This window comes from Merops nubicus, unplaced genomic scaffold (genome assembly GCF_000691845.1).
Source record: "Merops nubicus isolate BGI_N331 unplaced genomic scaffold, ASM69184v1 scaffold51792, whole genome shotgun sequence".
Taxonomy (NCBI): domain Eukaryota; kingdom Metazoa; phylum Chordata; class Aves; order Coraciiformes; family Meropidae; genus Merops; species Merops nubicus.
In genome coordinates, this window is record NW_008592600.1 from 17819 (window position 1) to 34238 (window position 16420).

At 39.9% G+C, this 16420-nt stretch overlaps 1 protein-coding gene across 1 annotated transcript in view; it reads right to left on the minus strand.

Annotated features, from left to right (window-relative positions):
- LOC103768042 (membrane-associated phosphatidylinositol transfer protein 3-like) overlaps window positions 1-16098 on the minus strand; it is a gene marked incomplete at both ends in the record, with an annotated part of 31580 nt that extends 15482 nt beyond the window's left edge. The window contains 5 exons of the mRNA XM_008935172.1: window positions 490-671; window positions 7524-7643; window positions 9087-9276; window positions 13609-13844; window positions 16022-16098. Of these exons, the coding sequence (XP_008933420.1) occupies window positions 490-671; window positions 7524-7643; window positions 9087-9276; window positions 13609-13844; window positions 16022-16098 (805 nt within the window). The remainder of the gene's footprint in view (window positions 1-489; window positions 672-7523; window positions 7644-9086; window positions 9277-13608; window positions 13845-16021) is intronic.
- Between the last annotated feature and the right edge of the window lie 322 nt (window positions 16099-16420).

Consider the following 16420-nt stretch of genomic DNA (forward strand, 5'->3'; position numbering starts at 1 on the left):
TTGGGTTTGCTGGGGTTTTTTTTGGTTGGTTGGTTGGCTGGGTGGGTTTTTTTGCTTTAAAGCTGATCTGAATAGCTCATAGTCCAACGGGAGCACTTAAAGCAATTATCTCATTCTTTACAGAATAATGGAAAGCTTGTAAGTGAAGTTAGAGAGATCTTTAGCAAGAAAAACATAATGGAAATCTAGAATTATAAAGCACTCATCCATCTTGATTTGTACGGGCTGCGCTAAAGAAACAGCATTGCTTGCATTCAGTTTTGCGAATTTAAAATCCTCATAACTGAATAAAGATTAAATAAATTACCACTTTTAAGTTCACACTAGCCTCACTATATCTATGGTTCTCTTTAAGGAGTACCCAGGGACTTTAAGCAAACATTCAGAAACACACCACAAATAATAGAAATTATTCTGTTGCTCTGGTGCTGACAGGCTCCACCCAATGTCCAGCCTAATTCTTTCACTCAGGCATCAAACACTAGTTACCTGGACAGGAAAGCATGATGTTGGGATATGGTATCACAGTCATAGGTGGATGAGTCACTCTGTTTCCTAGGCAACATCTGCTGTGGCTTCTCATCCTCCATAATTCCCGAGATGTCAATATTGCTTTTGCTCAGGCGTTTGCTGCCACCCAGACTGGAGTCCTCTGCTGAGACAGGATTATCCTTCAGAGAATGAACAAAGCAAACGGGAGACTTAGACAGTGTCCAAAGTTTGACAGAACTTATACGAAATGGCTGAATTTATACCTTTGACCTCACTTTTTCAAAAAAGAAAGGGTGGAATACTTTCCCTCTCCAGAAGAAGGAAAGCGATGAAGACTAAATTTCCCTGTAAGATGTATAGCCTAAAAGCTGGAAGAAGAACCAGGAATTTTGGGGAAAGGTGAAGGGGAGTCACACATAAGCTTTATCCCTCATAAACTCATCATTCTTAGAAAACTATAAGTATCATAAGGTAATCAGAAGGGGTCTTACCTGAGTGTACAATATGCCCATTACAACATTAACAGTCTTGCCCATCATGTTCCTTTGATGCAGGACCTATTTGTTAAGAATCTGCACTTCTGCGGGATGCAAGAGGAGACCAGTGGTACCACATCTTTAAGGTACCCTTAAAATAAGAAATAATATGTTCGCTTCCTCCAGCACTTCTGCAGCTTGCAGAAGCATCCTCCCTGACATACGCCCACTACCTCCAGACTTTTACTCCTGTATCCATTTCAGTAGCCAAAACAAGTTCCACTGCACTGAATGCTCCCATTGCATGAGGCATGCAAGACCTGGTCCTTCCTAACAACTCTGTAATTCAATTCTGTGTAATTCAATTCTGTGTAAATCTCCTTCTATTCAGATCAGCAAAATAACACAGTGTGAACATATCTAATATCTATTTTTACAAAAATTTAAAGATATGAACATCAAGGCACACTAGGATAACAGATACAGGTAACCCCCTTCTAATTGCTTCATTTCATTTTCTACTTACTCTTACAGCCCAGTGCTAGAGTTCATGGGATGGTATGATACAATTAGCATTAGCATCTTTAATAACATCCATTAGTTTAGGACCAGGATGTTCACAGACAATTATTCCTGTGATGGCATATTGAAAAAAACAACAAACAAATGAACAAACAAACACTGCATGTAGGAATCTCTGCATTTCATAGTAACATAGCAAAATTCATATCATGCCAAATTTCATATTAAAGTTGTGTAAGATTTTGGACCTTGATTGGCATAATACTGATGTATCTACAATGTCAAAACTAAGTCTTGCTTGTAGTTGTTACTGTTAATGAGCACAGAGAACTATTTCACAGGCATAGGCAGGAGTTGAGGGCTCCTGCTACGTGTTGGCAGCAGACTGCTCCCACCATTTTGTGTGCTAAAGTAATGTAAAATCAAAATAAAGTCTCCACCTAAAACATATGCTTCCACCAAGTTCAAGTCAGAACTAACTACAGGCCATACCTGTATTTTTTTTATATCACCAGTAACTTTTTTCAGCCTAACACTGACACAATGTATGCAGCTAGCTGAGGAAGCACATGGCTAAAATCTTACTTTTGCTCTTCTTTTTTTCTTCCCCCCTTTCCTTTTATTTTAATTGATTTAGAAAAAAGACAACTTTCAGTTTGTGTCTTCTGGCAATTTCTGATTGTTCCATGTTTAATGGTTGGACTCAGTGATCTTAAAGACCTTTTCCAACATAACTGATTCTATGTAGCTTGATTTGCTCCAGAGTTTACAAACTTACACTGAAGCTCTGTTGTAACAGTCCTTTCTAGCAGCTCTATTACCCAGAATGCTAGGGACCCTTCAAAGGCAAAACTCCTAACACCAAAGTGTTCCCCACAGAGTTTCTTACAGAGTAACTTTTTTAGATGATTTCTTAAGAACATAAGTGAGCAACATTTTTGTAATCTGCTTCTGTCTCATGATTATCTGGAACCGATTCAGCAAAGGTATTAATCTACCTCATTTACCTTCATGATGGATTCTGATCTCTAACTTGTTCCTAAGTAACAGTGCCATGAACATGCAATATATTTATAACTTTAAATTGTATGCTACAAATATTCCATGACCTTTGCTTAAAATTCCAATTCGGTGGTTTTATGATGAATAAATTTGTTAGAGTGCATAAGAATATTCCTGGTGGCACACAAAATGGAGGTGAATCCACATACACCTGAAAGAGAATTTTTAGAGACTGAACCAAAGCCCATGAAATGCAGTGACAAATCCATTGATGTAAATGGGCTGCAGGTCAAGCTCTTCAACACCATGCTATCAGTGGCTTCTGAAAACTGTGTGAGTGTCGTCAAGGGTCAGACCTTCATCAAAACCCCAGTGACATTTCAAGGCTTTCTTTGTTAAGATCACGTCAGATATGTCAGCTCCCATTAGCTTTAAAAAAGGAATTCCTGTAAATGGATTGAGAAAAATGGGAACCCTTGAAGGTGCTAGAGCAATTAAGCAGATGCAAGAACTCAACATGATTAAATATTTTAATCTAGGTCTCTTGATTTTCTGATGGCCTCAGGAAAAAGGCTGTCTGTTGGAAAGGCACAGAGTAGACAGTAACACCAAACACTTCTTTTAGTTGCATATGTTCCTCCACAGTATTTATAAACTAGCTTATGTCACCACAGAACTCACTAAGATGACTTTTCAGTAATGGAAACCACTACCTTAATCCCCCAATGCTGGCAACAATTCACCTTTGTCCTCTAAGTTTCAATAACAGGTTCTGCTTGGGGAGGGTGTGTTCTCTTGTATCACAAAGCAATCTGAGACAGGTCAAATCATACAGGAGTTTGACAGGCTTGGAACAATACTGTGTGGGAAAAGCATCAACCTCCCTCTTCTGCACTGCTATCATTGAGGTTAACCTAGCACACCTAGCATTTCAGATGTCCACGCTGATTTACTGGGCATGATATGTTTCCATCAGAGACACAGTAGAATGCTAGCTGCTTTGCATTTTTTTTTTCCATAACTCCAGAATAATAACCATCACCTAAAGTGAGTTAACAGTGCACAGCATGCTATCATTGCACTGCAGAAGAAAGCCTTCTTTGCTCAAAATCAATGCATTTTGAACTTGATTTCCAGTGGGTAAAACTCAGATCTTCTAAACCCTATATGCCACAGGCAGTTCAATGAGGGAAGAACAAAGTAGTTTTAGAAGGACAAGGGACTAGATCTCTGTGAGATGATCTTCAAGAAAGTTCCTGGGAAATTGGCTAAGCATTGTACAAGACAGCAGGATTCAAAGCTGTTCTTTTCCTTGTTGCATACAGCTGCCTTGCCACACTCATTTACATTTTTTCCCCAACTGCTCCCTGCACCTCTCTTCTTGGACATAACATTATGTTGCTGCATTACACTGTTCCAAGTACCACTGGAACATGCTTCACAATTCGTAACAGCAAATGTCCCAAGTGAAAATAGATTTTATCATGCTCAATATTTTTAAGCAACTTGCAGAGTGTAAAATCCAACTAGACAAAACAAAGGATATGAGAGAGTGCAAGGTTTACTGATGAGAACTAAGGCATCATAGATAAGAGACTTGGCCAAAGTCAGGCAGAGGGACTATGGAAAACATGCCAATTCAATCTATTTCTCTAAAGCTACAGAAAGAACAAGTTCATTGGGCGGGTATTTCCCATAACCTCACAGCACTTGAGTATATTAGCACCCCTGTGCATGTGTGGTGAGATTTCATGTCAAGAAGCAATGTTGAAGAACCTAATCTATTCTTCAGAATTATGCAGATGAGTTGCAGGCAAATGAAAACAAGACAAAAGCAGCAGACTGTGAGGCTAACCTTCCCACACTGTTCCACCTACAGACTTCAATAGTCAAGAGGACCTCTTGGTTTCTGTGACAAGTGAATATCTAGTCTAACTCCCAAGAACAGGGAACCTGGGAACGATAGTTAGTGCCAGTTCTGGAGATAGCTTTTATCCCACAAACAATCTGTTCACGTGATAGTCCCCTGGGGACTGAACAGGCACCAAATTAATTTTACACGATACTGAACAGCCATTCAGTAGGGAAAACGTGACAACCATTTCACAGAGAGAGAAGGTTATTTGGTGAGAAGAACTATCACTGAGAAATCAACTTGTCTAAACCATCTGAGCCTTCGCTGCATCTGAATGGTGAAATTTACATCAGCTGGTAGGAGTGTACCAAAATGTCTGTATACTGCTGCATCATGATGAAGAGAAACTGTTCAAATTATAGTAGTCTGATACATTTAAAAAAAAAAAAAAAACCCTCTTATTAAAAAAATCCCATATTCAAACCTATTCAAAAAACCTGGCCAGATTTCAGTCTCACTGGTTGAATATTTAGGTTCACTTTCATGACACAGTCTTTCTTGCATACTGCAAAAGAGACTAAGCATTTATAGTAGCCAGATCAGGGAGTGAGATACAGTTCCAAAAAATACACTAAGCCATTTAAAAAGACATTAGGAAACACATTAGAAGAATGTTGAATTGACCAATATAGAGACTATTCCCTGCATTTTAAACAGTTAAAAAGCTTGTTTTGTATTGCTATAAGCTCTGTCAACTCCCCCACATGCCACAATTAAAACCCCATCTGCAGTAAAGTGGTATCGATACAAGGATTTGAATTAGTGACCCACAGGTGGCTTTTATTTATCCTTCATCTATGTGAAGAAAATGGTCAACTTTCTCCATTTGTCCTAATGAAGAGTTGTCATACTTCTGAATTATGAGCATTTTAACTGTTGCAATGAAAAAGAACCAAATCCCTCTTCTAAGAGACAGCATTCCCAATTAAGTAATGACTGCTAATATAAGACTTTGGATTTCTGCTTCTGATGTTGGACCAAGTTCCCTTCACCTTCTGTCCTTTAATAACCCAAGGAGTGATATGAAGATGATGATGACAACACTAGCTTTCTGTGTTAAATATTTTGACATTTACAGATGTAACTGATTTTTAAAGAGCAAGAGTTACCAGTCTGGTCTAAGCAGAGTGACATTTGCTCTACTGCAGATTCCTTTCTTGAACTAGCGGGTAAATTTTCAAATACTGTCCTGTACAAGCATGTACATGCAATAATCACTATGATCTCAGTGATTATTGACATTTCTGCCTATACTGTAGAAGTCACTAGCTATTATGGATATTTCTGTCTTGATTATTTAGTGTATAGTGAAAACGGAAATACAGAAATCAGACTACAACACACAAACCAACAAATACTCACCTAGGGTAGTAGAAGAGTTTACCATTCTAATTCCTTATTTACATTGCCTCATTAAATTAACAGGCTCTCTCTCTCCAAATGAAGTTTCTAGTGCCTAGAACTGAACTATTCAGAGAATTTAATGGTTACTGAATCACCAATCTAGCTTATTACTATAGACCACTTTGAAATAAGCAGAATAAGAAGGGAACTATCTAAATGTACTTCAGTCTGTTTTCACGGTTTATAATCAGAACATAATATGCCGTGGTTGTGAGCACCTCCATCTTATCCTTATTTCCAATTAATTTCACAAATGCCCCTGACATTTGTGAAATGGTAAAGTAATAATCTCTCTTATGTTTCTGCGTCTCAGACTCCTCCAGTGAGTTTTATTTCTACAGGAGACAGCATGGAAGGATGGGGTGGGGCTGGAAAACATTTCAAAAGAGAGTCCTCCTGAATGTGTTTCACAGGAGCGAGGCGAGAACAATGGACAGAAAGCCAAGATAAGGGATTAAGAGTACTTAGTTCTTCTGAGCACACAGAGTAGTAAAGATGAGGAGGAGAAAAGGGCAGAGATGGAGAGAAGAACAGGAAGGGAAGCTCTGTGGTATAAGGAAAAAAAGGAGTTCAGGAAAGTTGAAACTATAAGATCATGGAAGTCAAAAGAACCTATGCTCCCTAAAGTGTGACCTTGACTCCCAAATTCACCAGCAGCCCTTGAACAATAAACCCCAGTGTAGGACTGGGGTGCAGGAGGACCATTTCTCCATTTGCTTTGCTTGCAATGCACTGTCCTCAATGCTGTTACTGCCTGCTGAGAATCCAGAGCCACGTTATCAATGGTGAGTAATACTTGCTGGAAACATTCAAAAGATGTCTCTTTGCTCCAGAGTACTCCCGTCACATGTAGCTCTCAACTCAACCAAGCAGGTTCAGGTATCACTGAGCCCATTTTTGAGGAGAAAGGTAACTAAAGAGTCAAAAGATGAAACATTTTGCCCAGGGTCAAAAAACCATCAAAGACTGGGATGTAGGCAGCTCACTCAGTGCCATGTCTAGCACACGGGACACCCTCTCTCCATATCCACTTGAGTATGAAGTACATAAGATCAGTTGAATTTCATTTTTCTTTCTTAAGTGTTGAAGACAATAATGAAGTTTACATGTTAGGACCACTTTAAAAAATTGTGCTTTTACTGCCATAAAATATATTGTGGCTCATGGAATTAATCCTCCCTTCCCTCCAAACACAGCACTCACATAGACACTGTTATGCTCAGTGGTTCATTCACAGTCCTCAGGTGAGGCCTTTCTTGCATTTCTTACCAAGAAGGAGGCACTAAAACTTATTCATGAACACATCTTAATGCTAGGCTACTGCCAGGCAGTAGCAGAAGGAATTCTAGACCATATGTGAACAAATAAAAAAAAAATAAAATGAAAGATAAACGATTTTGGCAAAAACAGGAATCTGCCAGAGATTACTGAGAGAGGACATGCTTGCATCTACAGTTGTGGATATAATGAATGGCTCTTCATAGCTCTACTTCAAATATTTGTAGATAAAGCCTTTACCAGTGATTTCTGTATATCATAAAACTAAAGCTCCAGACTTAAATTTTCAGAGAGAATTTTTTAATATATAAGCGAAATCCTGTGCTATCATGGGAATTTGCCAAACCTTTACATTTTCTCTGATTTATATAAAACTGATTTCCTCCAGGGAATGATTGTATAGGGTTTCAGCTGTGTGGATTTTTTCTTCTCACCTGAATGCTGCTGATGCTGCCTCTCCTGCTACTGTTCCGGCTCTCGTCAGCTGTGTTAGAATTATAGCAGATGGCATCAAAGCCCAAAATTCCTCCAATGCAGTCACCGATGAGACACACCTGAAGAAATAAAAATATTTTTTTGGGAAGATGTAACAAGTGTTTTAAAAGAAACAAACATCACTACAGCACTACATAGGAGCAGCTGTCTCACTTTATATATCCTTGTCCTTCTACACCTTTGTTCCTATTGCAGCTGAAGATGCATAGCCATTTTCTCCCACTTCCTTTTATCTCCAGACATATACCCTATACCAAGAATATCTGTCCTAAGCACTATTTTGACCAGCTGGAAGTTCTTCCAAATGGGCTGGAATTCTTCCAGGTGCTTGCAGATAGATTCCCGCTCATAAAGTCCAGGTTACTGGACAATCGGTCTCACACACATTTCAAGACAGTTAACTTTCCCTCCAGAATCATATAGGGAAGAGGATCTCAACAGATTAAAAACAGATTGGTACTCCCCTGGGAGCAAAAGGGCATGGAACTTTCCAGTGAAGTATTAAGCAGACAGATTCACTCTTGCTTCACATTTAACATAAACATCCACGCTACCTTCCAAGTACAGACCTGGGAATTAAAATACATTGAATACTAAAATTGGGAATTCAATTGTTAGGGCAATTTATGTCACACTAGAATTTACCTCACAAACCAATTCCACTGAACTCTTCCCCATCCCATAGGAGATAATTATTTATCCATGACTCTCTTCCTGTGTCTGAGGATGAGTAATAGCTGTATTACCTTTCCCAACTCCAATCAGTTTAACAGAAGACATTACCTCTCCTTCCAAACCTTAACTTGCTTCTGGCCTTAATTCAGCTTGGCTACAACACTAAAGTACAGGTTTTGGATAACAGGATGTTATGCATGGCACATTCAAAGTGAAGGAAAGGTGAGTGGGTTCAAGATGCAGGTAGGGAAAAATCTGCAACACTGCTGGCAAATGAGTTTTTGTCCTCTAAGTTTCTTTACTGTCAATTGTTTTCTTACTACTGTGATGCAGGCAAAAAAGAAATAGCAATAGTTAAATGTCGTATTCTTTATGCTCTTAGTCAGAGATATCCTAGATTTTCTATTAGCTACAGCAGGTGTGTGAGGAACTCAGTAGCATGTATTATCACTTGACTTGGGTTGGCATGCTTGTTCACAGCTTAGCACATCCACCACACAACTAAGCCTCTTACACACTAACAGAGTTTGCAGCAATACCTAGTAAGAGCTGCGCTGTCAAAATGCTTGTGGGAGAAGGTATAGTGTCTTCTACCAACTGAGCAAGTCCAGGTTAGATATGGCAGAAGATTCCTGAAGTGTCCTTCTCATGCTGGGCACTGAGAAGGCATTTTATATAGGTAATCCCATGCTCGCATTCATTCACCATATTTACAGTATTGTCCCACAATCATAACTCAAATCCCTCCTGCCAAAACAGAATGGCTTGAAAAGAAACAGCCTTGCTCCAAAGGAATTTTACTTTCATGTAAGAGAAAATAGTCCTACCTGTCCATTAAAACCAGCCCCATCAGTAGACTTGAGAAATTCATTGTAAACTTGATTTGCTTTACTGATCACCATGGCAACTGCGTCCTGGTACTGAGGGGATGAAACAGCCAGCAAGGGCAAGGCAGCCAGTGGGATGTGGTCTTCACTGCTGCTGAGACAGCTCTCATCATAGCTGTAGGGATTTAGGCTAGAGAAAGACATGCTATCGTGAGAAAAAATGCAAGTGGCAGCAGACAGCATGAGAGGATGAACAGTTAGTTATTAACAGAAATTGTTTGGGCTATTGCAGTTCGCAATGAGAGAATACAGGAAGGAACATTTTCTCACAGCATTCAGCTGCTTAAAATATCACTGAGTTACTGCTTTATGTGAATGCAATCATGCTAAAAGGCATTTCTATAGTTAAACGTGTGGCACAATTTTTGCACATACAAGACAGACATAATTCAGAACATCAAAGAGATGTGGCCAGCAAATCAAGAGAGGTGAGCCTGCCCCTCTGCTCTGCCCTGGGGAGACCTCCTCTGGAGTCTGTGTCCAGCTCTGCAGCCCCCAGCACAAGAAGGACATGGAGCTGTTGGAACATGTTCAGAGGAGACACAAAAATGCTGTGAGGGCTGGAGCAGCTCTGCTGTGAGGACAGGCTGGGGGAGTTGGGGCTGTTCAACCTGGAGAAAAGGAGGCTCCGGGGGGACCTTAGAGTGACCTTCCAGTGCCTGAGAGGGGCTACAAGAAAGCAGGGGATGGACTGTTCACAAGGGTTTGGAGTGACAGGATGAGTGGTAATGGCTTTAAGCTAGAAAAGTGGAGACTTAGGTTAGACATTAGGAAAAAATTCTTCAATATGAAGGTGATAGATCCCTGGAACAGGCTGCCCAGACAGGTGGTGGAGGCCCCATCCCTGGAGACATTCAAGATGAGAATGCTTTGAGTAGTTTGTTCTATTTGGAGTTTCCCCTGCCTATGGCAGGGGGGTTGGACTAGATGACCTTTGGAGGTCCCTTCCAGCCCAGACATTCTATGATTCTCCTGTTTCATCTTTTATATATATATATAACAACTTAATACATCAAAGAAAAGGATCCCACCATCACAAATGGAACACTGTTTCCTAGAACAAGTGTGATGGATGTGTTGTTCAAAAGCACTTAAAAACATTTTTCCCAGTGTTCCATACTTTCAAAAAGATGGAACAAAGCGTCACACATTCTGAAATCATACATATCAATGTTTGCATAGTAACATTTTAAAAAAAGGATGTGACTCAACTGAAAATGCAAGCTTCAATTTGATAGGGTGTCAGCTTTGTTTTAGCTTGGATGTGCATCTTGCAAGTTTCTCAGTAAATCTGCCAGTTTTGTCTAGCCTGATTTTTATTGATGAGTGGAGAAAACAATTAACAGAGAGCCAAAGGTATAAGGCACATTGGTGTGTGCCAGATTCTCTCATAGTAAAGCTGACTGTCCTTTAGAGATTAAAGGAAGGTCAGAAGTACTTTGGATAACTCAGCTCAGCCAAAGCAGCGGGCAGACAACTTCAACACTATTTTGTACTCACTTTCATTTATGAATTTGGTGGGCTATCACAGTGTTAAAAAGCAAGTTGCCTGAAATGACATTAGTCTATGTCTTTGCTAAAATCTGCATCCTTGAGACTATTACCAGGGTAATGGAAGAAGTACAGAAGGTTTGCAACACTGAAGTATGGAAGCTGGTCTTTGTTCATGTCCTGAGCGTCAGCTTTCTTCACTTGTCTCTTGCTGAAGCACTCCAGTGCTTTAGTATTTTTCACCTAAGGTATAAATTTCCATGTCCTGGAGCTCAGCTGGTCTGCCAAGCTGTGTCCATTTACCAATTTATACAGCTTCATTTTGCCAGTGATTAGATCACCCAAAGGCACAGCAGACATACAGTTATGAATACCAACTCTCAAAAATGAGAAATGAACCTTAAAACTACATAAAATGATCTCATTTACTACAATAATTGGTAGATAACCCCTCAGAAAGGGAAAAACACAGGAGAAAAAAAAATATTAAGTGAATGTTTGAAATGAAAAAAAAATACCTGCATGTGTTTTCATAATAGAAGTAAAATGCAAACAACATTTAGTATGGAGGAGAGAAGGCTTAGGGGGACCTAATTAATGTGTATAAATAGATGAGGGCTGGATGTCAAGAAGAAAAGGGCAATCTCTTCTCACTTATGCCCTGCGATAGGAGAAGGAGCAATGGATGCAAGCTGGAGCACAGGAAGGTCCACCTCAACAGGAGGAAGAACTTCTTTACTGTCAGGGTTCCAGAGCATTGGAACAGGCTCCCCAGGGAGGTTGTGGAGTCTCCTTCCTTGGAGACTTTTCAGACCCGTCTGGATGCATCCTTGTGTGACCTGCCCTGGACTAGATGGTCCTGCTCTGGCAGGGGGGTTGGACTCAATGGTCTCTGGAGGTCCCTTCCAACCCCTGACATTCTGTGATCTGTGAGTTAGAACCTAACACCTCCCTGACAAAAGGCAGCAAACAACTAGGCTGCAAGACGGAATCAGTCTTCCATGGTGTGTAAGAGTACACCTGGGTCACTGGGGAGAAGTGATAGATGGCAAGTGGAATCTGCCAGTAGGGACAACTGAGACTGCACTGTGGAGATGGGGGGCGAGGAGTTATTTAAACTAGGGTGGGAGGTAAGGAGGAGCAAGAGAATAAAAGCTTAATCTGAATGCAGATAGCATCTGGCTAGATGTGGATCAAGTCAGAACACTGGTACCACCTCAACATTTCCTTAGGTCAGCAGTCTTTGACCATGGCAGAGGTGAGAGGAGAAAGTAGAGGGGGAAATCACCCATATGGTAACACTTGCATAACTGTCACACAACATTTTTTTGATGTTTGTGGTTTGGCTATCTCCATGCCATGTTGACAGTCCTAGGGACTTGCTGTTGATGTTTCTGAATGCCAGAATATACTTTTACTTCCTCCACTTTCATGATAAAAGAAAAACAAGGAATAGAAAATACTCAAATTATATACAGACTTCATACAGTTTCCTATTATATTACAAAAGTATTTAAAAAAATTGATTAGGAAAATGCAACATCGAGAGCTTACACTGCAGAACCCACCAATGCACAAGGAGCATGCAAGGAACTAAACACTCCAAAAAGCAACCAGCAAAACACTCTCATCTCATCTGATTATTCATATGCTTACTTTCCTACTGAAGTGTTAGCTTCCTAAATGTAACTTCTGTTCTAGCCTTTTTCCCCTCCTTTCAATTCCCCCTCTGCCCCCAATTTGCAATTAGTATTTGCCAGTTTGGCTAATACTGTAATTTAGGAGCTCTAGTCAGAGGTGTGACTCAACGTACACTCATCAAGTCATATGCTGCTATAAAAAGCCTAACAGTTGATCCACTCTGGAATATTTTTCTCTTTGAAAAGGGAGGAGATGGTTCTCAAGTCATCTAGCTGCACCTTAGTTCTAACCCTTATCTGTCCTTAGTGGCAAAGACAGGGATCAGTCACATGCTGCATCAACAAATGTCTTTCTGATTGATATGAGATAATACAGGAAACTGAAAGTGATGGAAGAAAGATGGGAGCATGAAACCAAATCCTAGTTGTACTGTGAACTGAAGCCTTCATTAGCCAAAAGCAGTGTTTCCCAGAGATGGCTCATTCAAGACACTTCTGTATATGTCATTCTCATAAGTTATAGGTTAATGATGATTAAATGAGTGGTCTACCACAAAACACTACAGGACCTGAGAGTGCAGCAGCTGCCATTTGGCATGGACAGCAAAGTTTTTTTGCCTTAAAATGCAAAGCCCATGTTCCTATGTAAATTCTTTCTCACCAAGACATGTTAAATCACTCTTGGTTTATATATTTCATTTTGTTCTCAATTTCCAGTGCAGAATTTACATAAATTGATCTAAGTTCCTCAGCAATGTTTCACAATCTCCACTTATGCCATTTTTGTTTCTAAACTAGGAAACACTGAAACTATTAGGAGCGTTTTCTATAAAATCCTGCCCACAAATAGCCAAATAAACAGGTAAGATAGACAAATGTCAGCTGGCATATACACAGGCAGATCTAGCTACGTTTCAGTTTTAAAATAAGATAGAAGATGACTACTGATTTGTTTGGGAAAGATTTGTAGGGTGGAGGAGGAAAAGTTAACAGTTACTACAGTTTTCTTCTGTCCAGATATCAGCTAGTTTTTTTTTTCTTTTGAATGCATGTGGACAATAGGCTGTATTCCATCATGGGTTTTGTCTTGGTGTTTTGTTTTTGTTTGTTTGGGTTGGGTTGGGTTTTTTTTGGTTGTTTGTTTGGTTTTTTGGTTGTTTGTTTTAAACAAGTACATCCACTTAGAAACACATGAAAGATTCTTCCAAGCCTTGGAGTAAGCAAAAGATTACGAAGGATTCGCAATATTTCATTATGAAAAATGCAGGTCACAGAAAACCATTCAAAACCATGCTGCAAACACTGACATCAGACATCACAAATCAACTTACTTGGAAACAAGAGAGAAAGCTGCTGAACAGATTGCAGGGCAGGGAACAAGTCTGATTAAGATGTGACCTAAAGCAGCAGGGAAATGGGCTCGGGTCACATTCTCAAACACAGAACTGAAGGTATTGATGTCTGCCAGCTTGCTGCTGTGGTCTCCACCTCCAGTGTCTAAGATGTTCCCCCCATGCAGGATCAAAATAAGCACATGAGTTCTGCAGTTCTGGTTTTGAACTCCTTCCTGTGGGAAAAACAGGGAATAAGAAGGGAAAAAGCATTTTCATGGACAGTGTTCGTATACTTGGTGTCAACATTCACAAACAGCAGTGAATTTTCTCCCACCCTCACTGTGATCTTTTTGAGATATTTGCTGCCACTACTGGGGCTCTGTGTGTGTATGTGTGTGCCCCGTGTTCCATTTCATAGAAGTATGTCTGAGCCAGGCAGAGCACACTATGCTCTGCTGGAAAACTCTTGCAGCACAGATGTAGGTTCCAGATCAACAAAGATTATAAACAGCTTTGTGTCCATCAAAAGCTGTTTTAAATATACTGAGACTGGAGAGGAATTTCAACACTCACAGACAGTCTAAGCGAAGACCTGTCTAGGTGTCCTGAACAAGGCTGCTGCAGTCACTGGAAAGGTTCTAACTCAAATCACCAGGACTTTAAAAAGACAGATTTCTCTGCCAGTGGAAACATCCAGCAAAAGCAGATGATACAGTTATCTCAGGCTTTTGACAGTAACAACTTCTTAATAAAATGAAAAATGGGGCTAACTTACCCAGACACTTACTGAAGAGGTAAAAAATGTATCATTGCTGATACCCACAAATCTCACAAAACCATTACGAATATGGGAATATGTGCCTACACGGACAGTGGCAGGTGTGCTCCATGGAATAAACAAGATGGGATCTACTCAGACTGGAAAAACATTTTTAATGTCTCACAGCTCCAATGTTTTTTCTTCTTTACCCCTGAGAGTTACGTGCACCCAAAGAAGGACTCAGTAACACATTAAATGATAAGGCTATTTTTCTTTTAAAATCTTGACTGCCATTTTCTTCTTCACTTTGGATCACATGATTCCTGGAGTCTTCTAGTTCCTGACCAAATACGAACATACAATAAAAATAATCATAACATTCCTTGTATTTGTATGAGGGTTGTTAATTGCTTGACTGGGTGATTTACTGAGGATCAGGTAATGTTCTGGACACTTCATTCTTAAGTTCTGAAATGAAAGACAGTCTTCAACATTAAATATAAAAGGAGGAGAATCACTCCGAGTTTAACACGAACAACATTAATCAGAAAATCTGACAAGTAAATAAACACATACACACACACGTTTCAGGCTGTAGTGTTGTGAGGGGTATGGGGTGGAAATGTTGACATGGATAAGACAAAGAAATTTGTAACTTGAGCGCCTATAAAATGGTGACAGAGAAATGGTGCAAAATGAGAGTAAGTTTTCCCATAATGCCACTACCTCTGTTTAGCCCTTCATTTTTAGTATCCAGTAGAAGTATTCACTGTGAAGGCATTTTGCTGACCTACCTTGTATCTGTTTAAGTACTGTGTCCTTTCAGAATTTTTAAGGTTCCGCCTTTCCTTGCTCTAATTTATAATATCCTCTCCATATGATCGCATTCCAGTTATTTAGAAGAGACGTTTAATTCCCTTTAAAAGCTAAAAGTAGCTCCTTCCACAGCTAATGCCAGCTTCTAAATAAGTGGCACTGCTGATGGTGGAACTGAAAGCTTCAGAACAGATGGAAAAAACCAAGTGGGTCGACATTGCTAAAGTCACTGTTACAGAAAGTCTCTCAGCTGGATTTGACTTGCAGCCTTCACAGAAGGACTCAAAGGGAATGAAATTAATTTGCCTCTCAGCAGTAGTTCAGCCATGACTGAGACATGGGGCTCAACGGCTAACAAAGAGGACATCTGAAGTCAATCTAAGAGTGATCATTTTAACAGGGCTGTATGACTGGAATTCTTCAAAAATGTAAAAGTAGTCATTTCTGTTGTCTGCCCTACATGTGGACAGAGGGCCTAAATCAGTTAACTGGAAGGAAAGCAACATGTTTAGATCCTTTCCTGCTTCTAAAAAAAAAAGCAATTCTATTACTATCAATGAGTGCTGCTTAATCTGCTTCCCAAAACTTACATTTTCACTTTAGAACTAAGTAGATGTCACAACTGTTCTTCAGAGAACTGGGTCATATTTCCACATAATTATGCAATGTCTAAAAAGCTTGTGATGATTTTCAGTGATTGCATAGGCACCTATTAAACAAGGGAAAGACACACTAAGCCACCAAATGAGTTTATAATGCCATAATACAACATGAGAATATTTCCATGTCTTCTCCCTGGAGATCAACACAGCTTGTTTTGGGAAACAATCTCACCTCATTGTCTTCATGTATTTCAATACTGCCTTGTGCCGGGAACGTTTGTTTTCTTAAAGAGGCTCTGTATAATTCACCTGAAAGGAAAAGAGACATCATCTATCATGTAAGTATACGGCTGCATCATCTTTCACAGACATCTGTGGAGGTAAAGCACATTTTAAGCTTCAAGACAGAAAGATCTGTTCACAAGAAGTCCTGTGGACAAACAAAGCAACAGACAAGGCTGCTTGCAGACCTATGTATTAAAGACTCTTATATTCTTAAGGGCAACATTTAGAACAGGATTGAGGTCCTTATACAGACATGTGTAGCTGCTGATGTACATCTGCTGTAGGTCATCTGTGTCTTTCTGGAGCAGCAGAAGTCACGTGAGGCACTGCTGAGACAGAAGACTAG